The sequence below is a fragment of the Oculina patagonica genome, chromosome 3 (genome assembly GCF_052425735.1).
Source record: "Oculina patagonica isolate OP01 chromosome 3, crgOcupat, whole genome shotgun sequence".
Classification (NCBI taxonomy): Eukaryota; Metazoa; Cnidaria; class Anthozoa; order Scleractinia; family Oculinidae; genus Oculina; species Oculina patagonica.
The window spans coordinates 18,612,752-18,629,198 of NC_135760.1; the positions used below are offsets into that span (position 1 = coordinate 18,612,752).

The 16,447-nt window shown below is 38.6% G+C and overlaps 1 protein-coding gene across 2 annotated transcripts in view; it reads right to left on the bottom strand.

Annotated features, from left to right (window-relative positions):
- Positions 1-16,447, bottom strand: part of LOC144645259 (putative ATP-dependent RNA helicase DDX60) — a 39,891-nt gene that overhangs the window by 18,725 nt on the left and 4,719 nt on the right. The window contains exons 3-21 of one of the 2 annotated variants that reach the window (XM_078504748.1): positions 16,097-16,177; positions 13,649-13,802; positions 11,685-11,854; positions 10,585-11,003; positions 9,636-9,749; positions 9,205-9,333; positions 8,929-9,087; positions 7,665-7,827; positions 6,914-7,066; positions 5,513-5,624; positions 5,311-5,426; positions 4,884-5,062; positions 4,615-4,663; positions 3,326-3,520; positions 2,649-2,842; positions 1,729-1,857; positions 980-1,129; positions 379-501; positions 19-114 (exon numbers count right to left, since the gene is read on the bottom strand). In XM_078504748.1, the coding sequence (XP_078360874.1) occupies positions 19-114; positions 379-501; positions 980-1,129; positions 1,729-1,857; positions 2,649-2,842; positions 3,326-3,520; positions 4,615-4,663; positions 4,884-5,062; positions 5,311-5,426; positions 5,513-5,624; positions 6,914-7,066; positions 7,665-7,827; positions 8,929-9,087; positions 9,205-9,333; positions 9,636-9,749; positions 10,585-11,003; positions 11,685-11,854; positions 13,649-13,802; positions 16,097-16,177 (2,885 nt within the window). Of the gene's footprint in view, positions 1-18; positions 115-378; positions 502-979; positions 1,130-1,728; positions 1,858-2,648; positions 2,843-3,325; positions 3,521-4,614; positions 4,664-4,883; positions 5,063-5,310; positions 5,427-5,512; positions 5,628-6,913; positions 7,067-7,664; positions 7,828-8,928; positions 9,088-9,204; positions 9,334-9,635; positions 9,750-10,584; positions 11,004-11,684; positions 11,855-13,648; positions 13,803-16,096; positions 16,178-16,447 lie in introns of both variants that reach the window. The other variant, XM_078504747.1, reaches the window with a different exon arrangement.

The window sequence follows — 16,447 nt, forward strand, 5'->3', positions numbered from 1 at the left end:
GAAACTAGACATCATTACCTCATCGAAGATCACATATTTGACATTCTTTGCCCAGTCCTGTCTGCGAGGTGAAAGAAAAAGTATCTCTAGACACTGAGGAACTGTAACAAGGATCTGTCGGTAAAAGGAAGAAAGCGTGCGTTGAAATTACAAAGACCGTAACAATAAATTGTCATGTTATGCAAAAATGAAGTAGATGGCAACCATGTAATAACTTAAGTTAATTTTAAGTATTTCTACCATCAAAATTTTAAAGGCTCGTGAAAAGAAAAGAGGTTCTTAATTGTAACAAAGTCATATTATGTAAAGAAGCGTACCCAGTTTAAGTGGCGTAAAAAGTAACTAAAGCCGTTGGTTCTCGGATTTAAGTCAAGTTACCTGGGAGTTTAATGTATTGAATCGATAATCCCTTGTAAAGACACCGTACACTGCTCTTCCCTCTGGCAGCTGTTTACGGTGAAAGCGAGCGTAGATTGTGGCAACAACTTGATTCACTAAAGGCTTAAAAGAATGTAATCATGTCATAATAAACATAATGAACTGTTGTCAAAAGCCCTTAAAAAAAATTAAGAAAGTTTTTAAGTTAGTTTCAGACAATAGCTGACAAAAAATACAAAGAAACAAAAGAGAGTAGCAATTCAAAAATAGATACAACCAAAATAAAGTGACTGTTGGTTTTTTGTCAAGGTGCTTCGAGAAAGAGTAGGGAAATCTTCAGTCGTAGGGGATCCGGAGAGAACCAATCTCGACTTATAATTGAACAGACCTTCCACTGAGTAGTTCACATCCAAATTCACCACGTTAGCTAAGCAACCTCTCTTACGAAATCCGCAGGGTTTAGACAGCGGTATTAGACGAGACACGGGTGTCGACCACCACCAAGAACTCAAAATAAAACGTCTTGACAAAATAACGGATGTCGAAGGATTGCAATTTTGACTTATATCATGTAAAAGTATTCTGTATCCGAGAATGTTACCTTTGTCGGTGAAACATAAACCACTACACCATCGTTGCTTTGTCTTAACACTTTCTCCATGCAGTAATACGAGGCGTAAGTCTTTCCTGACGAGGTCGGCGCCACTATCACTGCTGACTCGTTCTTATCCACAGCATCAAGAAGCTCACGCTAAAACAAACGTTTAAACACGGGTATAAACACGCACAGAACATAAACGGAGAACAGATTACAGTATAAAGCCGTGACACAAAGCTTAACAAGACGGTAAGATGTTTGTGTGTGCAGAAAAAAAGAACGCATTGCAAAGTCAATACCACTTTTGAATAAATGATATGTTGTTTACAATTCAATTTCCCTGGTTGCCAATCAGGGTACATCGGGAAAACGGACAGAACTATTTTCGTCCGAACACATGAACAGGCTATCTCTGACAAAGAGAGAGCGATTTACAGACACTTGCGAACGTGTGATCAATTATCTTTCATTCGCAATTTGCGTTTGACAAACGTTTTACTTCCGTTATGCATCTTAATTAAAAGTACGTTGACAATGTTAGAAAACGAGGTCGTGTTTGGTCAGTAAATTTCAATTGAGTCACGCCACCTTAAGAAAAACAGCTAAAAGAGAACAACTTTTTATCAGTAGTTAATTGGTATTGTTTTCTACTTTTTTCACGTCTGAGGTGATAGGGTTTACTCCCGCTCCCCCCCCCCCCACCTTCTCCCAATTATTAGTAGAGTATACAGTTATTTGTAGATTTAACATACCTGCCACGTATCTGGAATAAAGTGGTCGACCCTAGGATCAGCATCAGTACGCTCATCCCGTTTCAGCAAGTGTCCCATGTGTTCCAGTTGGAATCTTACACTTGTCATGTGAACAGAAAGCTGTCCGGCCTACCATAAGAAGTGTACATGTCAAGCTATATTTAGTGTAAAATCCAATAGCAGCAACATGCTTATTCACAAGAAAGTAAGTCGTCGTTGTATTTGGGAAGTTGAATATTATGTATCCTGGGCTCAAACCCGGACCGCTTGAAGCGGAGTCCAGCGCACTGACCAATAGACCACAGCGCCTCCCACAAGCCCCAGTATAAAATGTCATAATTATTGGTCAGTGTTGCCTTTGAAGTTATTGTGCAAATTGCTTTAGAGTTCTACGGTCGTCGTAGTGTGGAGGCTTCACATAGCTGACAGGGTGGGTGAGAGCCACCCTTACTACAAACCATTGGCTTTGGTACGCTGTTTCGCTTCCTGGTTTGGGACGGTGCACCTGAGTTTGCGCCCCGGCGTGGGCCTGGGGCGGCTTCGGGGCCCAACAGTCACATGTTAGGGCGAAGTATTGAAGTATTGTACTGAAGTGGGTGAGAGCCACACAATTATAGACTTACCGATTATGTAAAACTCATTCCAACATTACATCATAGTTTTTACCTTGTTCCTTTTAAACCTCCTGATAGGGCAAAGACACGCCCCTTATACATTATCCCAAACTACTTTATATGGCTGTAACCAAGCCTTTTATATTGTTGATGTAATTTGTTGATTAAAAAAAGTTGAGGGTGAAAGGGGCAACAAGTAGCCAAGTTCCTTATCTTGATACTTTTAATTGTCAAAATAACTAAAAACAGATTGAATATAACAAACTCTCAAATGATTGAAAACTCAAGTACCGATGGCTCATTTACCCTTTTTCCACTTTCTGGCTGCAAATCATAGAACGTCGCTGCGACGTTATCAAAGCCCAGCTTTTGCGTGTATCCGGCGAGCTTCTTTTTGTCTTTATCCGACAGAAGACTTTGAAAGTCTTGTGCAATTTTCTGGATACTTTCCATCAGAAGAACAGGATACTTCATGTCGTTCGAGTTAGGCTCGCAAGTTCCTAGAACAATAAAACAATGACAAGTATTTTAACACCTTCCCAAGATGTGGAGGGGGACAGGGGGGTTCTGAACTTCCCGTCTTCTGTACCTTTAATCCCCGATCCACGTACCTCTTACTCCCGCTTCCTGTCGCTTTCCTTGGGGGTTACCTCCTCGTGGACCAATATCCATTGCGAAATAATATGTTGCAAAATTCTACGCGTTTTCTCCCAGTTCCCACTACCTTAAAAATCCCGCTTCCTGCCTCCTCTTTTCCCGCTACCCGCCCCTTTTCTCCCGGACTCCCGCCCTCCTGTTCCTCACCCCCAAGATGGTAAAACATGAGGATTAACGAAGACAAAAAAAAGGTAAATTGATGCTTTTAAGGTTATCGATCAACCACATAAACGTTTTATAGCTAATATTTGGGGAAAATGTGTACCTTAATAGCAATAAAAATGCACACTTTATTTTATGGTGATGGGATGATATTTTTCACTTACTCGTATGTTGCCAGGCATCGAAGCAACTTTGTGCCTTTTTCATGAGTGCTTGAAGACGAAGTTCTGGAGATTTGCAACCTGATTCATATTTATCAACCAACTGCAGAGCAGTATTGTAGTTATCTTTCTTCAAGTTGCTTTCGACATCCTTGAGAATATGATGCCACTTTTCTTGATCTCTTTCCTTCTCTTGCTCTGTGAAAATCAGTTTTGAAACATGGTTATGGCCCATTAGATTGTTCACAGCGACTACCGTATTTACAAGGCGGCATGTTTTTTGCTTCTTCATATACAAGTCTGGGTGGGTGAGTCCGAGTGTGGAAATTTATTAGTAGGGTATGTGGCCAACTTTCAAGTTCAAGAAACGTCTATTTTATTCAAGAAAAAAGGATGCGATCTTTCGCACTCCATTTCAGTCACCCAAAAATTCAGACCCGCCATCCAAAAAGTGCAAAGGTCTGAAACATGATTTAGGATACTCAGGAATGGGTTTTGTTTGCGTGGATATTTGAGAGAGAATTCAAAACTTTCGACGTTAATTTCACCAGACTTTTTAGTATCAAAGGAAATATATAGTGACAATAATAGCTTTTTCTAAAAACGTTCTTTAACTGATTTGAGACCTGCAGTGTGTACAAACATACCTTGTAACTATTTCTACAAACATACCACCCTATGTGTTTGCTAAGAAATCTTCGTTGATACTAGCCTGCGTAGCAGGCGTAAAAGGGGAAAGGGGTAGTAATGGTAGCGTAAAAGGGGGGGGGGGGTAGTAGGAGGAATGAGGGAATTCGAGGAGTGAAAACCCCTTTCCCCCTCCTCCTTTTTACGCCTACTGCGCAGGCTTCGTTGACACACGAGATCAACAACGGTCGAAAGCGAATCACTGAAATAACGCTGTAAACATCGCAGAAAGGCGGATAAAAGGCCACTCACGAGTCGACTAACATTTTTATTTAACTTAACTGAGATATCCAGATCAAGATGAGCCTAAATATGTATTGCTCAGTTGTATATTTAAAACCGCCATAGTTTTCTACAATTTCCTTCGTCTATCTCGTTTGTCAACAGAGATTTTACCGCGAACACATTGGGTGGTCTTCCTGTGCTATTTTAGACCAAAACGGCTCAAAAGCCATGCTTTTCTTTCTACACTGCATTACTAACAGAGATAATCAGTGCGTGATCCACATCAGAGACAATATATTCTTTCGGTTTATGCTTTTGTATCTTTGCCTGGTAAACATATCAGACAACAGAACCTACGTTTCATCACAAGAATAACACACCTTTGCCCTTTTGTTTATTCTCCTCAATAATTTGTGCTGCCTTCTTGCTCTGTGGAAAAAGTGCAATGCGAGTGGTATTTTAAAGTAGCAGTCAGTAGCAGATTTTACGATACAATTATGCATATTGCTTGTGAAAAGATGCGCACTATTGATATATAAACGCATTGCATATATATGTAAGAAGTAGATTTATAAGCTCCAGATCCTTTCTTTTGCAGAAAATGACAATTAAAAAATGCAATTTTAAAGGACTTGTTGTCAAAACTAACCATCTTTCCTTGCTTGTCTTTGCCTTTTTTCTTCTTCGGCTCAGTCTCAGTGACGGTGATAATTTTCGCTTGATCAATGCCTCCAACAAGTGAGTTGCCGTAAAACCTATGAAAGCGAACGTATTTCTGCTTTTCTTTAAAATACAATTTTCTTAGGTATGGATCCTCTGGAGGCTTATCTGTACATGCAAAAAAAAAAAAGAAACGCAAAATATAATTTAACGATGCAAATTTGTAAGCAACTGCGCGATTACACTATTCTAGCAGTAACCTATTTAAAAATACTCAAATACTCAAGGAAGTGGGTGAGTAGAAGTGAACCCTTACATCTTCTCGAACAGAGAGGAAGATGGTGGGGATGAAAAATCCTCCACACCCTAGGCCCATCACTAAATCGGTCAATGGTACTTGTCATTATAGTTCTTGCCTGTGAAAGATTGCTTTGTTCTGTCGTAATCATCAGAAAGAGGCTTAAGAGAATGCCAGTGATAACGCTCATCAAATTCCCGACCAATGTTGAACACCTCGTCTTCACTCTCGTCTCTACGGAAAAGACAAGTGGGCAAGTTTGGCCCAATTACTATTTTCAATAGAGTCGTCAACGGAAAAAAAAGCAAACATCAACATACCCTGCCATGGCATTAATTTTTGACCTAATGTCCCCCGCATATTCCTTGACAAGGCCATTTTCTACTTCAAGAAGACGCCTGAGCTTTACACAAGAATCTTGTTTAGAAGCTGCTACTGGAACAAAGATATCAAAAATTATAAACGAACATAGTCTAAAGTTGCGTTCACATTAGGCCGAAACATGATTAGTCTCATCACGAATGAAACATATTTCGTTGTGAAAAGTGCATTGCGCGAATCATGATTGAAACATGATTAGTCTGATCATGATTGAAACTACCTCACGAGGTAGTTTCAATCATGATTAAACTAAACAAGTTAAAAATGGCGGACATGCGGTGAGGTGGCGAGTGCCCAAAAGCTACAAATTTGGGCTTTCTAGTATGTGACCAAATGTTTATTTAAAATATGGCCTAATAAAGCGATGTGATATGAATTATCGGTGATGGATAGAAAGCAGAATATTTGGCAGAATATCGCCAGGAAAGTTTACGACGGCGGCTACAAGCGCGCAGCATTGCAGCATTAATATTGCAATGCAAAAACAAACTTCACAAAATAAAAATGTTCTGCTACCGATTGTTAGCGCAAATTCGGACAAAACTGTCTTCTTGCTAAACGCTTGAAAGCCCGGCTTCATCGAAAGGCTTGAAAATAGACAGAAAGCTAAAGATTTAATGGAAACTTTATTGTAATTTTGAGCTATATTTTACGGTTAAATCAAGTGTACAGATTTATGCAAGAACCGTGAAGCCGCATAAATTACACACCAGGCATGAAACGTGTTGGAAACTCACACCTAATGTGAACAAATGCAAAAAAAGCATGTTTAGGTGAAACATGTTCAGTCGAAACATGTTTATTCTAAACATGTTTCGGGTTAAATGTGAACGCAGCTTAAGTTACCAAGGCAGGTTATACCCGAGGACTAAATCACCCTCACTGCCAGCATGAACCTCCTCAAACCTCACCTTTCTTGGACTTTTTAGCGCAGCAAAGCCTGTTCCAGGCGTTCGGTTAGTTGGTGAGAAGCGCGAAAAACGGCGAGCTGTTTTTTACTCGCCGTTCTTTGCCGTGCTTCACAACTAACCGAACAGGCTACCAAGCAGTGATTTCGTGTTCGTCGCGTTCTTGTTATTTTGTGACGGCTAATAAAACCTTCGAGCGTCAGTGGGCTTTTTTTTGACAAAAAAATGAAAGTACACAGACCGACGGACAGATCCAACCTAGTGTCAATCAATCAATCAATCAATCAATCAATCAATCAATCAATCAATCAATCAATCAATCAACCAACCAACCAACCAACCAACTAATAAGTACAAGGCTTGTTCACGAGATGTTGTCGACAAGGCAGGCAGGAAAGCAACCTATAGAATCAAGACAAAAATGTTTCTCACCTTCTATGCTTTCAGTGCCCGTCGCATAATCAGCAAAAAAGGGAAAAAACTGAGATTCGAGGGCATCAGAAGGATGCACTTTGTTCACAGTAGCAACAACTTTACTCCATGCAGCCTCTGCTTCTTTGATAACGTCCTCTGGCAAACTAAGGCCTGGTGCAGGTTGAGAAGCAAAATAAGTTCAGAAAGCGGTGGCCTTGAATGTTACATCTCCTGTTTTAGGAAGTTAACAAATGGCCCTTGTATGGACTCGAAGGCGGAAAGATATGGTTCAGATGCGGTAAATCATTCATTTTTAGAGTTGAATGATTGAAAAAGTGAAATAAATGTTTGCATTAGAATATAACAAAAAATAATTTTATTCTTGAAAGCGCTTTACATCCAAAACCTTAATGCTCTTTTCAAAAGTTATAGAGGGCACTTTTATCTATATATGTACAGTAACAACTTAAACCTAAGAATTAAATAAGAAAGTTTTAAGACTTTCTTTAAAGTCTGGATAGAATAATATAATAATGAGATAGTCCTTCTAAAAAGTGAAGACTCGAGTTTCGTGGGGCACTTCCCTCTTTGTTACAATTGCAGAAATATTAAGAAAAAAAAACTAAATTGTTTCATCGTAGACTAAGACAATAGCTCTACCGGTGTTTGAGTGCTGTCAATCAAAACGTCAACTAGCAATTATGCATTAATACTTATATTTCCTGCGATAAGAATATGTAATAAGGAAGTCTAGTATATCATTACAGACCTTCCAATCCCATGGAATTATGTTTCAAGACGAGCGAGAAGAGAGAATGGACAAGACGTCCGTCCATCAAATCTGCCACTGAAGACATGTCTAATGATAAATTGCCCACACTCGTACAGGTGTCATGAATCGTTTTCAAAACCTTCCATAAACTTGTATGAATCTGTGTAATAGACAAAAGTAAAAACAAACGTTTTCAGATATACTACTTTTTTTCTCCTACACTGATAAAAAGTAAGAAAAGTGAACCAAAGAAAGAGTAAAAAGAAGTTACTTGATCCTGGTCAAATATTTGACTAAGGCACTAAGCTAGGGTAAATCGGTCACTTTGGATTTTTATTTTATAGAGTCGTGAAGGGACGTTTGATGTCGTATTTAATGTGCAATGACTCTGTGGTGCATTTTACTGCTTTTTCCACAGTCCCCCCCAAAACATTTGTATTTCAACGCTTGTGCGAATCTTGCGTCAAGCTTGCGACCCAATGCAAATATGGCGGCTGTTAATTTTCGGCTCCCAGAAAAATCATTTGTGAACGAAATTAAATTACTTTAACTTGAAGATAAAGTCAAAGTAAATCAGTGTACGAAGTTTAAAGGCTATTACAGGGGTATTTATATTGCCAAAAACATGAAAACGAGGCTAGGCAGGCCAGGGTGACTTTTTCCATACAAATCTCTTAAATTTTAAAGAGTCATAACTTTGCAGCCGTTTAACCCAAAACACTGAAACTTCTCAAAATAGCATAATATTTCATACACTGTATATATTTAAGTGCCACCATTAGCGTTTTAAGAAACTTGACCAAACAACAGAAATGAATGTCAACCATTTTTGCATAAGGTCTATTAAACGTTGATTTTGTTGCATTGGACGTCCATTTCATTGCTAGCAAGCGAATCTACCTTTTATCCCAGAAACTTGATCTAAACTATCTTTTAGGCGTTATAGTTATTTTCATGAAGAAACGTTGACCTTAAGAAAAGCATAAACCATGAACGATATGACCCAGGGGAAATCTGGGTAGAAAGCCTTGGTAAAGCTGAGTAAAAAAATATATTTCTTTTTTTAATAATCGAGATATTTTCTTTCTTCGAGAGCCTTTAGAGCATGATTTATGCAACCTGTTTTATTATAGTGTTTATTCTGATACAGATGACGATTATTATTTCTGATTTCCCAGTTAACTTTTGGGTCGCATCGTTCATGGTTTATGCTTTTCATGGGTCAATGACTCAATGATTCTTCAGGCATATACCCACTGACCTCGTTGAAAGGGTAAACTTTACCATCCTTTGCTTTACAGAATTCATCCAACAAGGTGCTGTTAACGGCCTGTGCTCTGTACTTCAATGGTAGTTTGTTAAGCAGTACAGTGTGAAGCAGGAAAAGCTTCATTCTGTCTTCTGCAGTTTTGACTGCTTCCTATGAAGTGTACGGCATTAATAACAAAATATAATGGCACAATTTGCGTCTTTACCGTCTTTTTAAAATTCAAATACAACAAAAATTAGCGAGGAATTAAACTTGAGAACTTTTTACCCTACTGGTGTTAGGTTCGTTGAGGACATTGCAAAGAACCTGTGCACAGGCGAAGATGGTGGCCACCTCACGGGAACCGCCTCGCAGAGGAGACTGAAGAGCGGTTTGTACTTCTGCTTGAAAATCAATCTGAAATACGTCAGAAATACAGTAAAGGTAATGTACAATCATACTTCCACTAGTCAACAGTCACTGACCACTCTACAACGGGGTGGCCAGGATTTTTCGACCCGACCGAGCGCCTATCGATGCGCTTAATTTATTCTAATTTATTATTCATCTATTCTTAATTTATTATAATTTATTCTTAATTAATTTATTACGTTGGCTTTGTACGTTTTCGGCAAAAACCAATTCCAGAGTAATACAAATAAGGAGCAATAAATTTCACAATTTTCAAAAACAGGCACTGAAATGTAACACACACTGACCTGACCGTCTAGATCTAGAGAGAAGGTTGCTGGCCCATCGAGGCTGTTCCCAGACACCTGATCACGCCAATACCGCATCAAAAACTGCCAAGTTTTCCAGACTGGCTTCTTAAGCTAGGACAACGCAATAATGCAAGTTTCTGAGTGATGTGCTGTGATTTCAAATTCTGCCAGAGTGCCAGTTTTTAATTATAAACGTCACAAGATATTTAAATATCACGTGTTAGAGTGGTTTTCACTTGAGTGTCGAAAGTAATTTGCGTTTGCTTTGGTTTTGCATTTCTACGCTTAGTGATTGGTTTAAAAATTTCGCGCCACCTTCTTAGCCAATCAGAAGTAAAACCAAAACCAATCGTGTTTCGCTCACGCACGTTTTCCCACGCTTCGTGCCTGCGACATGTATCTGCTTCGAGTTTTGATTGGCTGACTAGATTGTCTGTGTCCTTTGTGAATGGCTTGAGTAATTACCTTGGTTTTGGTTTTACTACACTCAACTGAAAACTGCTCTATTATATAAGCACCAATTAAATACCAGGAAATCTTTTGCATTTCTTATTTGTTAGGGTTAGAGTTAGTTTGGTAAATGTAGAGCTACACTGTAGAAATGTTACCAATAAAACCATTATTATTATTATTATTATTATTATTATTATTATTATTATTATTATTATTATTATTATTATTATTAATCATATCTTCACATGTGAGAATAACATGTTATCCTTACATGTGAAGATATCAATTTTCAAACGTTTCCTGAGATGAATCGAAATTTATCTTCTCGTGTTCTAATCGATATCTTACTCGTTCGCTCGTTCGTTCGATTTCAAAACTCGAAGATAAATTTCATATCTCCGCGCAACCATGCATTATCCTCTATGTTTTTTTTTTTTTTTGCCCTCTACGTTTTGGTAACTTCAGGATAAAAGGAATAAGCCTTGTCAGTTACCGCTCTAAAGATTGCCTTATGATCAGACCAGGACTCCACATAATCTCCCATCACTTTGGTGGCAGTCATCTGGATGCCCGAAATAAACACACAGTTTAACCCCTGCCCAAGGCAATGCAACAGAAGACTCCGGAAGAAAAACTCTATAGATGAGTCTATCTTTTCTGTTCTATTGGCTTTCCAAGGAATATTTTCCGCGTCTGTTAATAGAAGAAATGCGGGGACGTTCTCATCAATGTATTCTTTCCATTGCTTATCCCAGAAACTGGCGTACGAAGTGACAACTGAACATTTGAAACGTGTGTTGTTTTGAAGTTGGTGAAGATGAAGGATAATAGCTTGGCGAGCCAATAGCATTGACGGTTCAGTCTTCCAGATGATCTCCATTTCTTTAAAAAAGACGATGTGAAAAACACCACCTATGATGAAAAGGAACCAGCCTAAGGTCAGATAGCTGTGTTGCAAAGCGCTTGGTAGAACTGCTTAGCCAAGGAGATACACTGACATATCATGAAAATGGGGATTTACCGGCGTGAAATTAAAGGTGGTTAAATCTGGTGTAAAGTTGGTTATCCAACTTTACACCATCAATAAAATGTTGTTAAAGGTGGTTAAACCGACCTTTACGCTACCGTGTGTAAATGTGATTAAACGTTGGTGTAAAGAAGTCTCTTTATCTGCCATTACACTTGAGTGTAAAGTTGGCATAAAGGTCAGCTTTAAAAAATGTAAAGCTAGCGTAATGCTGATCAAATTCCAAATTTACGCTAGCTTTACTTGAGCTTTACACCACAGTAAAGTTATGTTTAATGCTGTGATATAGATGATAAGAAAGTTTTACTTCTCGCTCGATTAAGGTCAAGAGCCATACTTTGAAAATTAAGTTGAAGTTTCATCATTCTTAATTAATATGTTACAAATATCGATAAAATAGAACTTATCGTTTAAAGCTACATCTTATTTTTTGTCGCTAATATGAATATTTCCAAGTCTCCATTCGCAACATTTGATTAACCATGTCAGCACAGTTTCTTTTTCTATTAGTAATAGAAATATTAACTCCCTCGTACAGCAACAGTTTTCTGTGCGAGTGGTCTTACCCTTATCTGTGAAGTATTGTAAAAAGCGTTCCAGTAGATAAGTGAGATGCAGAAACTGTCCCCCGTGACTCCAATCTAAGCTCTCCTCTCCAAGAAGTTCCAAAAGCAACGAGTCGCCATCAATCAAGAAAATCTCCGCGTCCACAAAGTCCGTCAGGATGTTTATTTCTCTGTCAGGTGAAACTTAATGTTGAAAATTATTCAAAGAAAAGCTCTCAGAACAATATCTTTAATACACCTGGTGCATCGGCTGTCATGCATTCAAATGAAAAAAAGCGCATAATTAAACGAACTTAAGCAGTAATATTGCAAAATGAATAAACTAATACTGGATTCACACTAATACTGCGTTCACACTTTCATCGAACCATTTTATAAGAAACAGGTTTCGATTGATATTGTTCATAACGTAGTTCGTTTCTGAACACGTGCCATTCGTATTTCATAATTTATCTCAGCCGAAACTGGAAATTGTAACTTGGCACGTAACCAATTGTCACAAAACGTGTGGCTGAAGCTGTAGGATTTTCGAAGATGGTAACTTAACAGCATTTATTAATTAATTAGTCCGAATACCAATTTTCAGAGCACTGCCATTGCCCATATAACAGTTAGGTTTTATGACGGTTTGAACACATGAAAAATGGAAGTATTACAAGAATTAAGGCCTTGCGACGCAAATAAATTTTGTAAAACCGAAATATCATTTCAGAAAGACACTGTTTTATGCAACTGTAAGAAAAAGGAAGAGTGCGAGAAGAACATAACCCAAAAATAATTTCAGGTGAGTTAATGACGATTTGCGAGAAAACGACCGGCGCGACTGGATACAATTTCTCTCAGTTTACAAATCCTTCAGATTTCAATGGGCCATAAAATACCCCTTTTTAAACTATTCGCTAAAGAAAATGTTCATGGCAGTCAGTTTCTTTTTCAACATGCTTTTTACAATTATGATGACAATATGTCGAAAATGTGGGTCGCCCACTACCTCTCGGAACGAGTTAATTCATTGGTTCTTAAAACAATCGATAACAGGTGACAACAATTCCCCTAGCCCTGAATAACAATAGAGGTAGTGTTTACAGCGGGCAAATGAAAATAGAGGTTCTAGAGAGGTAGTGTCTTACTGGAAAATGTGTCCATTTTGTGTTTACGCATAGTAGGACTAGGCCATGTGATGCAAAAGACCTATTTTACCTTCCCTATCGGCCGCAACGCTTAACGCGTTTCGTCTGACCATCATCGAATTTGAAGCTTAAACCATCCTCGGAGACCCAGGCGTGTTTAGTCGGAGCGACACGAAGTAAGCCGTGCAGCACAATCGGCGCGACGAATGTTTACAACAATGACATAACTGTCCCTGGGAAGTTACTCTTATCTGTCAAGGACAGAAACCATACGATACCTCGGTCTCTTATTGAGCACAAAATTTGTACCCAATCGTTGATAACGAGCTGTACCTGATTGCGCCACTTTCACGCCGTCCAACACTGGGTTGTTTTTGCTGTTGATCGCTATACTTGTGATACATTTTCAACGAAGGTTCAATGGAGAAAGTGTCAGAAAATGTTTCGACAATTCCCGAGAAATAGAAAAGTTTAGCATGGTCAGAAGAAAAAAAAAAACAGCAGTTACTGAGGATGAGAATAAACACGTCAATCGTGATTCGCTCGGTGCACCGCCTGGTGAGGACACTTCGCAGTAAATCTTATTTCTCGCAGTAAATCATATTTCATCCGTGATCAGACTACACGGCCTAGTGCGAACGCAGCATAAGATATGGTACCATGATTTTTCGATCGATTTTTATGTTTGTAATTCGTGCAATCAAATTACTCAGCTTAAAATTAAAAAAAAAAGTAGTTTAAAATATACAAAGCCGAGTAATAAGAGTTTCTGGACATTATACGCCCCGTCTCATACTGACCCCATACCCCATCTGTACGGAAAATCATACTCACAAGGGCGTCACCATTTGCCCATAGAAACAATCACTGACGCGAGAGATGCACTTGGCGATATTGAACCGCTTCTTATTAGGCTTTTGTTCTTCTTTTTTACCCTCCTCTTTCTGCGGCTCTTCTGTTTTTTCTGGCCCCTCTTCCTCCTCTGGTTCTGCAATTAAGGTTTAAATGCAAGTTGTTACAGTTTTCGAGCTCGAAGAAATACTGTAAATTAAACAAGAAGTTCCAGTATTGAAGGGGTCTGGCGTGGTCTCGACCGACGTCAAACGACAGAAATATGCGAAAAACAAGAAACGTACTTTAAAGATAAAGTTTTAATTTTCACAGTTCAAACTTCGATACATTACAAGTGTCCTGACGATTGACTAATTTTTTTTTGAGCTTTGCTTAAGGTGGCTCAACTGGATTTTTTAGGGGAAACACCGCTCAAATTTGAGAATTGACTACGTCGCCATTAACAATGCTATCGAAAAACGATCACCACAGCTGTATCAGATAAAGATGAAATTTTTTATGATCAGTGTTATATTGACATCGGAGTTGCCATAGCGACGAAATGGCGTCATTACGTTTTTTACTTTCGCTCGTATTGCTCGGCACTAGGAGATTTTTTCGGAAAACGCTTAAAGGAGCTTGTACCACACACAGCTACCTCGATGTTGGCAAAGTTTGAACAAATTCTATGAGAGCGTTTTCGAAATATTTGGGGATGAAGTTTTCGGGCCCATAAATACAGATATGGAAGATTTCGTGTTTACAAGCAAGTGTCCTCATTATTCATGGGTATTGTTTTCAAGTGTCATATCTACGTGCACCACTCCAGCAAAAAAAGTCATTTGCATTAAACAGAATGCTCGATTGCTTTCCGAAAATTTTTCCGAAGCATACTAATCTGCGTTGGGGTGAGAATAGCAATGACAATATATGCAGAATAATAGCTTTCGTTTCCTGGACAGAGGCCCTTGACATCAATCGCCCGACAAATGCTGTTACAATTTCTTAAGCAATATAAGCATGTTTCGGAAAACTGTTCGGAAAGCAGTCGCGCGTCCTATTTAATACACGGATCCAGAGTTTCAGACTTCCGGTCCAAATTCAAAGGAAAAGTGAGCACTCATTAAGTCAGACCATTGTTAAACATCGCAAAACACAATTCGCTTTTTTCACGATCCCATAATACATCTTGTTTTATTTAAATAACCCCCCAAAATTTTTGCATAAGCATTGTTTTCAATTTCTCTGGGGACGATTGCACGTCCCTGTAAATCCCAAGAGAAATTGAAAACAATGCTTATGCAAAAATTTTGGGGGGTAAACAAGATGTATTATGGGAACGGTGAAAACAGCGAATAGCCTGACTTAATGAGTCTCACTTTTCTTTTGAATTTGGACCGGAAGTCTGAAACTCTGGATCCGTGTATGCACATGAATTTTTTTGCTGAAGTCGTGCACGTGGATATGAAACTTGAAAACAATACTCGTGAATAATGAGGACACTCGCTTGTAAACACGAAATCTTCGGGAAAAAATCAGTACATGGGAAGCCCAATTTTATTGCCTTAAATGTTTTCAATGAGCTTGAAACTTGCAAGCTATATCAATTGATGACAAAACTCGTGTTTGTCAAATTTAAAAAAAAAATCATCGAGCGGTTTTTAATTTATTATCACTTTTGTAGGCATAGACCAAATTATAAACAAAAATGGCAACAAGCGCACCTGAACGCTCGCTCGTCAAATTCTTTTTTCTCGCAATCGACCAAAACAATCCCCACCACTGTTTTACACACGATTTTAAATGGAATCAAACTACTATAAGATGAAATTGCAATTCACAGGCGCGTCGTTTTCTTCAGATATTACCCCATTTTCTCGTTAGTATGTTTTTGACTGTATTTATAGGCCCGAAAACTTCATCCCAAAATATTTCGAAAACGCTCTCATAGAATTTGTTCAAACTTTGCCAACATCGAGGCAACTATGTGTGGTACAAGCTCCTTTGTGCGATTTTCGAAAAAATCTCCTGGTGCCGAGTAATACGAGCGAAAGTAAAAAACGTAATGACGTCATTTCGTCGCTATGGCAACTCCGATGTCAATAAAACACTGGTCATAAAAAAATTTCATCTTTATCTAATACAACTGTGGTGATCGTTTTTCGATAGCATTGTTATTGGCGACGTAGTTAATTCTCAAACTTGAGCGGTGTTACCCCTTGAAAATCCAGTTGAGCCACCTTAAAAGGTTCTACGTGTTTAAGAATAGCGATTTGCACTTTGGTTCGGGTGCGGAACATTTAAAAAGTAAAAACACTGTTCATACTCAGCAACTATTTTATCTATCCTTGCTTATTCTAACATTACAATATGAACGAAAATCGCCGAAATAAAAAGAAAAGCTGCCTAGTAATTTTGATGTCATGCTGATTTTACCGTAATTTGACTTACTTTCATCCAAGAGTTCGGTGTCTTGCCCATCTAAGAATTCTTCCTCGTCAAAACACTCCTCTCCGTCATCTTCCCTATTAGCTGTTATAACAAATATAAAACTTTTATATTTCCTTTGGGAGAAATCGCACTATTTTAAATTTATTTTCTTGAGTACGTAAACCGAGATGAAAAAAAAAGCATGAATGGATATTCAGGACGTGCACGTGCTGTTTCAAAATGGATTAAAAGCCGTGACAATTAGCGTGACACCTAACGTACACCAAGCGTGACGACTCGCCTAGCGTGACATCTAACGGTTGCTTTGGACGTCAATAGTCCTTTCGGATTGAGCAACTCGCAAAGATGACG